Source organism: Suncus etruscus, chromosome 8, assembly GCF_024139225.1.
Source record: "Suncus etruscus isolate mSunEtr1 chromosome 8, mSunEtr1.pri.cur, whole genome shotgun sequence".
Taxonomy (NCBI): Eukaryota; Metazoa; Chordata; class Mammalia; order Eulipotyphla; family Soricidae; genus Suncus; species Suncus etruscus.
In genome coordinates, this window is record NC_064855.1 from 115612466 (window position 1) to 115620675 (window position 8210).

General features: G+C 57.1%; 1 protein-coding gene across 2 annotated transcripts; it reads left to right on the plus strand.

The window, feature by feature from the left end:
- The first annotated feature begins 1740 nt into the window (after window positions 1-1740).
- ZIC2 (Zic family member 2) lies at window positions 1741-5514 on the plus strand. 2 transcript variants are annotated; one of them, XM_049778620.1, is made up of 3 exons: window positions 1741-2866; window positions 4828-4991; window positions 5167-5514. In XM_049778620.1, exons 1-3 carry the CDS (start codon window positions 1789-1791, stop codon window positions 5512-5514), a joined length of 1590 nt encoding a protein of 529 aa, XP_049634577.1. In that variant the 5' UTR covers window positions 1741-1788. The 2 variants fall into 2 exon arrangements, with proteins under 2 accessions (XP_049634577.1, XP_049634578.1); XM_049778621.1 differs by having other exon boundaries at window positions 5130-5235.
- The last annotated feature ends 2696 nt before the right edge of the window (window positions 5515-8210 follow it).

Sequence of the window (8210 nt, forward strand, 5' to 3'; positions counted from 1 at the left end):
AAAGCTTCCCAGGCGAGCGGGAAGCGTCTCCAAAGCGCGCAAGGCACGGCGCGCGCGCGCACTGGGCCGCGGAGCGGGACACTCGGGGCCAGGCCAGCGGCCACTATCGGCTGCAGAGACCCGGAGGGCCGGGGAGCTAGTGGGGGCGCCTAGGGGGGTGTGTAGGCGGCGCGCACCAGCCTCGGGGCGGGAGCGCCGGATTGACAGCGCCTCGGTGGCCAATCGCGGCACGGGCAGCGCTGGGCGGCGTGTCCAGGAGGCCCGGCCTGGAGCGAGCGGGCGGGCGGTCTGGTGGGGGGGGGGGGGAGCCGGGCTGCAGCCTCGGGGCTCAGGGGGGAGGGGAGAGGAGAGGAAAAGGAGGAGACAAAAAAAATCAAAAAACAAATAAAAGCTTGCAGTGTCGGCAGCGCCCACTGGAATCCACAGAGGCGGAGGCGCTGGCGAGCCGAGCCCACCGCCGCCGGCAGCTAGCTAGCCAGTCAGCCGGGACCCGGGTTGGCCTCTTCCCGAGGGGCTGCGGGACCTCCGGGCTCGGCTCCCTTCGGCTTCATCCCAGGCTCGGGCCGCCAGCTCCGGCTGCAGAGCGAGAGAGGGAGGGAGGGAGAGAGCCAGCCAGAGAGCGAGCGCGCAGGAGATCACTTTTTTTATTGTTATTGTTTTGCAGCCCTGCCTCCCCCTCCTCCCATTGCCATCCCTCGCTCGCCTTCTCCCCTCCCACAGCCCTCTTCTTTCTCCCCGCCTCCCCCGCGCAACTTAAAGAAAGGGGGCCCGGCGCCGTTGCGCCCTTCATCTGGGGGAATTCGCGGCCGCCGCTGCAAGTTGGGCTCCCGCGCGCCGCCGCCGCCCATGCCCCGCGCCACCGAGGACCGGGAGGACTGAACACCAGCGGGCACGGGCACAGAGTGGGCCGTGGCGGTGGCGGGCACGGGCTGGGGCGCCGCGGGAAGGGGCCAGGGCGCACGGACTCAGGTGGACACGCTTGCTGGCGGGAGCGCCGGGTAGAGGGGTGGGCGGGTGGCCCGGTGGCCTGGCGCCCTACGCCGCTGCAACAGCTGGCTTGGCTGTCCCCAAGCTGCGCCCCGAGCTGGACAGGCCGCTGGCACAGGCTGGGCTCGGCCACCGGGGCCCCGCCGCGCCGCGCCGCGTCGCTGCTGTCCATCCTGCGCGCTCCGCTACTCGGCGCGGCCGGGGCCCGCGAACCCCGAGAGTGAGTGAGTGAGTGAGTGAGTGTGTGTGTGTGTGTGTGTGTGTGTGTGTGTGTGTGTGTGTGTGTGCGTGCGCGCTCGGGTGCGTGCAGGGGAGGGGGGTAGCTCCCTGCTCCCCGCTCCTCCCGCTCTCTCCTCCCTTCCTCCCACCCCTGCCCTGCACTGCACGCCCGCCCCCGCCGCAGCGCCTTTAATACACTTTGGTTCTCCGCCTGGCTTAGGACTCCTCGCCTCCTCCTCCTCCTCCTCCTCTTCCTCCACCTCCACCTCCTCCTCCTCTCTCCTCCCCCTCCCTCCTCCTGCACCGTTGCCACCGCCTCCTCTTCCTCTCCGCGCCTTCGCTGCGCGCCCCGGCCGCCCAAGGCAGATCTAGGAGGCGGCTCTCGGGGTTGTCGCCGCCGCTGCTTGCGCTCTGGGCCGGGCCGGGCTGGGGCTGGGGCCGGGTGGCCACCGCTCGCTGCTGCTGCTGCTGCTCCTACAGCCTTGGGAGCCGTGTGTGAGCAAGAGAGAGGGAGAGCTAGCGCGCGGGCAGGCAGACGCGGGGCTCTCCGCAGCCGGCCGGGGCCGGGCGCACGCGCTGGCCATGCTCCTGGACGCGGGGCCGCAGTTCCCGGCCATCGGGGTGGGCAGCTTCGCGCGCCACCATCACCACTCGGCCGCGGCGGCCGCGGCAGCCGCCGCCGAAATGCAGGACCGAGAGCTGAGCCTGGCCGCGGCGCAGAACGGCTTCGTGGACTCGGCAGCGGCCCACATGGGCGCCTTCAAGCTCAACCCGGGCGCGCACGAGCTGTCCCCGGGCCAGAGCTCGGCCTTCACGTCGCAGGGCCCCGGCGCCTACCCGGGCTCGGCGGCTGCGGCGGCTGCAGCCGCGGCTCTCGGGCCCCACGCCGCCGCGCACGTCGGCTCCTATTCCGGGCCCCCCTTCAACTCCACGCGGGACTTCCTCTTCCGTAGCCGCGGCTTCGGGGACTCGGCGCCCGGAGGCGGCCAGCACGGCCTCTTCGGGCCGGGCGCCGGCGGCCTGCACCACGCGCATTCGGACGCGCAAGGCCACCTCCTGTTCCCGGGGCTGCCGGAGCAGCACGGGCCGCACGGCTCCCAGAATGTGCTCAACGGGCAGATGCGCCTCGGGCTGCCCGGAGAGGTGTTCGGGCGCTCGGAGCAGTACCGCCAAGTGGCCAGCCCGCGGACCGACCCCTACTCGGCGGCTCAGCTGCACAATCAGTACGGAGCAATGAATATGAACATGGGGATGAATATGGCAGCGGCCGCGGCCCACCACCATCACCACCACCACCACCACCCCGGTGCCTTTTTCCGTTACATGCGGCAGCAGTGCATCAAGCAGGAGCTCATCTGCAAGTGGATCGACCCCGAGCAGCTCAGCAACCCCAAGAAAAGCTGCAACAAAACTTTCAGCACCATGCACGAGCTGGTCACGCACGTCTCCGTGGAGCACGTCGGCGGCCCCGAGCAGAGCAACCACGTCTGCTTCTGGGAGGAGTGTCCGCGCGAGGGCAAGCCCTTCAAGGCCAAATACAAACTGGTCAACCACATCCGCGTGCACACGGGAGAGAAGCCCTTCCCCTGCCCCTTCCCCGGCTGCGGCAAGGTCTTCGCGCGCTCCGAGAACCTCAAGATCCACAAAAGGACCCACACAGGTAAACCCGGGTGTGTGTGTGTGTGTTTGTGGGGGACAGAACCAGGGATGGGGAGAGGAGTGCAAAGCCGGGGCAGGACGGAGGCTGGGGCCCGGCTTGCTGGGACCCACACAGGCCTGGGATTGGGGACGCATTGGTGCGTTTGGCCGAGAGCAACCATGGATTGTTTGGGTTGGCGAACGACCGACTGTTTTGGGGTTGGAATTTTTTTTTCCATGCGCCGAAACGGAGCTTTTAAATGACTTGGCAGAACTCTCACGTGTGCGTTTGAAGCTGTTTTATATAGATATATAGATATATATATATCTGTCCACACCCCGCCTTTCCCCCCACCCAACCCTGGATAAATTTTCCCTTTCGCTCTGGAACGCTCCAGATGACGCGGCCTTTCCAACTCCGTTTGCCCGGGAATCGAGCCTAGTCGAGAAAGGATTCTGCCAGCTTGTTTGAATGTGCTTTTCTGCTCCGGATTTGTGCCTGAGCGGCCAGTGTGTGTTTCCCTACATTTAAAAAAATTTTTTTTTGGCTCTGAGATCCAAATCTTTCCCTAGCCCCCTCTTCCAGGGGGCGATCCCGCAGTTTGGATATGTATGGGTCGAAGCTGCTAAAACACTTGTATCTTTTAAGGGTCGGTATCTCAGTGCGTTTGCAGGCTTTTTCCAGTGGGTCGGGCAACTTTGTGAAATTCTGCCCCGGGCTCCAGGGGGGTTTGCTGTTCCAAACTTATGCCAATCATCTTCCGGGCCGGCGGGCGGATGCCCGGGGAAGCCTCGCGGCTCCGCGGGGCCAGCTGGCGTGGCGGGAGAACTCGGGAGAGCCCGCCTCGCCGACTGGATTATCCCTCTCTGACCAGGTCCCAGTCAAAATCGTGCCAGACGATTTCCTAAAAGAAAGCCAAATGTTTTAGCAACTTCCCCCGTCAATATTTACTCTGGAGTGAGGATGCGCCGGCGGCCTATTGTTGTCTTCCGGGAAGGGGGGGACTTGAGGTGCTAGACGAGCTCTTAACAAGGTTTAAAAATCGAGAAATGTATTTGCATGAGACGCTCGCTATCGAGTCTTGTGTCTAAGCTGATGTCATTTTTAAAAAATATTTTTTTAAGGTGATAATGAAATTTAACGTGAAAGGGGGATCCCCTTTCCAAGTGGAACCTAGTTTGAATTCTCACACTTCTAAATGACTCCAAGCATTTGGAATTCTGGCACCGCCAGAAAAACAAGCAGGGAGGTTTTGAAAACCTCGACCAACCTGTGTCTTTTATTTATTTTTTTAACTTACTACTGGATGTTTTCTCTCTGGATTTTTACTTTCTCCTTCTCCCAACTTACTATCTGAAGGGAAACCACCGCCTTTGGTTGGATGCGTTCATTCTCATTTGCAGAATTATTTTTTTTGGATCAAAAAGAACCTGGCTCGTTCTTCCCACTCTCCTCACACACAGCTCCATCCCCCCCCCCCCTAACAACTCGTTGCAACTCCAAATAGAATCGCGTCCTGGCCCCAGAGAGAAGGCGACAGCAGCCCAGCAGCCTGGGTAATTGTGATAATGCCCCAAATATTTTGTCATAATAACAGCTTCGCCGCCGGGGAGACCCAACTTGCTAGAAGCTGCGAATCCAAGGAGAACAGAGGGCGTGGGGTTTGCCTTGAAACAGCCTTGGTGGCTTCCAGACAGGCTGCGAGCTAGACCAGGCCCGACACCTCTCTCACTTCTGCCTGGGGCAGAAGAGAGGGAGTGGAGGGGGGGGGGGGGACAGGACAGGCGGCCGTTTTAGCAATGTGGTTGTTGTTTTTGTTTTTGTTTTTTGGTCCCTTGCCTCATCCCTACACACAGACACAGACACACATACGCACGCACGTTTGGGCATCCAGGCTCCCATGCGCACAGGGCTTGGGGAGAGTGGAACGAACTTGGAGACCCGGGCAGGCTGGGCGACCGTCTTGCATTTGCGGCCCACAGGGGAAAAGCCGTTCCAGTGTGAGTTCGAGGGCTGTGACCGGCGCTTCGCCAACAGCAGCGACCGCAAGAAGCACATGCACGTCCACACGTCGGACAAGCCCTACCTGTGCAAGATGTGTGACAAGTCCTATACGCACCCCAGCTCGCTGCGCAAGCACATGAAGGTACCCCCGGGGACGCCGGGCTGGGCTGGGCCGGCGGGCCGGGCGGGCAGGGAGATGGGGGAAGAAGGAGATGGGAGGTTGCTTATTTGGGTGGGTCAGGCGCTCCGCAAATCCCACAGCAGCTGCACTCACACCCAGTCCCCTCTGCTCTTCCCTCGCGCCTTTTGTCTCGCAGGTCCATGAGTCCTCCCCGCAGGGCTCCGAGTCCTCCCCGGCCGCCAGCTCGGGCTACGAATCGTCCACTCCGCCGGGGCTCGTGTCCCCCAGCGCTGAACCCCAAAACGGCTCCAACCTGTCCCCGGCCGCGGCAGCAGCAGCGGCGGCGGCGGCAGCGGCGGCAGCAGCGGTGTCCGCGGTGCACCGGGGCGGCGGCGGTGGGGCGCCCTCGGGCTCCGGTTCGGGGTCCGGTTCGGGTTCCAGTGGGGCGGGCGGCGGCGGGGGCGGCGGCGGTGGTGGCTCGGGCAGCGGCACCTCCGGGGGTCATAGCGGCCTGTCCTCCAACTTCAATGAATGGTACGTGTGAGGGGCCTGGGGGGATTTGGGGGAGCAATCCCCTTCTCTCCCTCTCTCCTGGGCCCAGGGGCCTGTGCTGGGTTTGGGGGGTGGGGGGAGATGTCTGAGATCCTGCCACGAACATTTCTGATTTTTACGAGAATGAAATCGATCAACTTACCAGCAGAAAGATTTTCAAAAGTTGTTTTTGCTTTTCTTTTTTTTTTTTTTATTATTGAAAACAAACAAACAAACAAAAGGCAAAATAAGCATGAATGAAACACAGAACTCTCCCTTTCCGGAGTCTTGGAAGCTGAACTATCAACTAGGAAATTAAATTTTTTTTCCAAAAATTGCACCAGCCACCCTTTCTGCCTCCCCTCATCCTTCACTCCTCTGCCCCCCACCCCCAATTCCCCTCTTTCTTCCCACCCTAACGATGACAAAAATGTACATAGCAACGTCCCCTGTCCTACGATGTTCTTGGTGTAGAGAAGTTTGTCCTTGTGCAAGTCACCCTGGCCTCCCCACCTCCCTCAAGAGACCAGCCTTTCTTTCTTTCTTTCTTTTTTTAGTTGACCTGGTTTCTCTTTTAAGTAATGTGGAGGGGGGAAAAATGGTTTCTTTTGTATTGTGGTATTGAATATTGTGTTCTTTTTTTATGAGGCAAACTTGATTGTAAACTCCCATGCAACTAGAGACTGGAACAAAAAGGAAAAAAAACACAAAACACAACAAAAAAAAAAAAACAAAATCATGAGTCAGTCGTGCCAAAGTCTCCATCGTTTTCTGCAAAGCCGCCGCAGCTCACTTCCACCTAACCCTGCCACCAATGCTTGTGAATGTACTTTTCTGTTAGTTGGGTTTACGTGTGATGTTTAGTGCTTTTGCAAGTTCAATTTGTTAGTTTCTGTATGAAAGATGATGGGGGGAAATAATTAAACGTTGTGCCGTTAGCTTTTTTATTATTATTTTTTCTTGCGTAAGACCACCCTTCTGTAAATACCCATTGCCATATTTATCCATTTGTAATTAAATTATGGTATTAACTTGCTACAGAGGAAACAATATTTATAAAGAATGTTTCTTAACTATAAATATGTACAATTTGTGGGCATAAACTGTTGCAGATTTTTTTATTTGAAGGTTTTAAGTGGTTTGATCATTTCTTGTGATGTTTTGAGAGTAATGCATACAGAAATATAATAAAATGTGTCGAAACTGCATGAACCTATTTTTCTAGCTACCTTATTCCAAAATGGGGAGAAGGAGGCCGCGGAGCGAGACCCAATCAATCAGCTGCCTGAAATGGGGGCTCATCCCTTCACACTAGAAGGTAGATGTGTCTGTAGAGATTTACCCAACCGCCCCCTTTGGCAGAAAGTCTCCAAGTGATTTTCTGTGTTCTTTGTGTGGTGGTCGAATTGAATTTTTGGAAAGCCCCTATGAGGAACTGCGACAGGAGTCTCCCTAATGGCTCCATTATCCAAGGGAATGCCTTTCTTCCAGCTATTTGAACTGGCTTTAAGGGCACTAAACATTTCCTTATTCTTTGTTTTCCCTCCTCCCTACCCCCTTTCCTCTCCCTCCTGAAAAGCCAAGGTACAGTTATTTTTAATTGCACCGTTTAAAACGGAGTTGACTACATTGTTTTTGAACTTGGCCCAATGATTATATCGTCCATGGGGGGTCCTGTGTCTACCAAAAGATTTTTTTTTCTTTTTCTCCCCCCCTCCTTCCCCTTGAAATTCAACAGCATTTGGTCAGGAAATCCTACTTATCTGCACACCCCCTAGAAGAAACAGAGGGTTTGAGAGAAGGTGAAGGAGTGAGATTGCATTGGAAGGAAACAAAAAATCAAAGTGGCCACAGGAGACAGGGAAAAGGACTCCCTTTCCAGGATTGAACCCAGAGCTGTCCAAACTAAAGGTTCTGTAGAAGGTGGATAAAGTGAGGAAAAGAATTATATTCAGAAGCCATTGAGACCTATTCATCTTTCCTCAGTATTCCTGTAGGTCTTGGCCGCCCTGAAGTGGCCCCACTTTGTTCATGAGAAAGCAACTGCAATGAAACCAGTTGCTTGTACTCCCTTTACCCAGACCCACGTTGCTCCGTGGCTGGCTGACCAGCAAATGCTTCTCCCCCTTTGGCACTACAGGAAACCCCTAGAGCCAGCCAGACTAGCTAGTCAGGGTGGTGGGGGTACAGCCCCCCCCAAAATTCCCAATTCAATGCTGAGGGAATCAGCCCAGCTTGTGTGTGTGTGTGTGTGTGTGTGTGTATCCCAGTGGGTATGAGCTGCCACCGGCCTAGCCCTCCCCAGCTGCCCTGCAAACTACCCAAGCACTGGCTCCTGAAGCAATCAACCCCCTATTAAAATCAAATTTATAACCCCTAATAATATTAAGGAAAATTATTAAAATAATTGGCATATGTTCCTGATCCTGGGAGGTTTCGTTGAACACATTCCGAGCTGCCAGGAACATAATTTCGAGTTTTCCCACACCCAAGGGAAGGCGGTAAGGGGAGGAGGTGGTGGGAAGTCCGATTAAATATTCGTCCTCACTGGCGCTAGAATGAGCTGGTGGATTCTACACGTTTTCAACGCTGCTTTTGGTGCAAGTGAGGAAGCCCAGTCTGCAGTCCGAGGAAGGAGGGAATGAGGGTTGTGGAACAGGGAGCTAGTTCAACTCAAGGCTTGGGAAGTCCGGGAGGCTGAATATTGAG

Excerpts from the sequence above, each read along its gene's own strand:
- ZIC2 (XM_049778620.1), top strand. The coding sequence starts at position 1,789 with ATGCTCCTGGACGCGGGGCCGCAGTTCCCGGCCATCGGGGTGGGCAGC. Across the intron at positions 2,867-4,827 it reads CCACAAAAGGACCCACACAG|GGGAAAAGCCGTTCCAGTGT; the intron begins GTAAACCCGGGT and ends TGCGGCCCACAG. Across the intron at positions 4,992-5,166 it reads CGCTGCGCAAGCACATGAAG|GTCCATGAGTCCTCCCCGCA; the intron begins GTACCCCCGGGG and ends TTTGTCTCGCAG.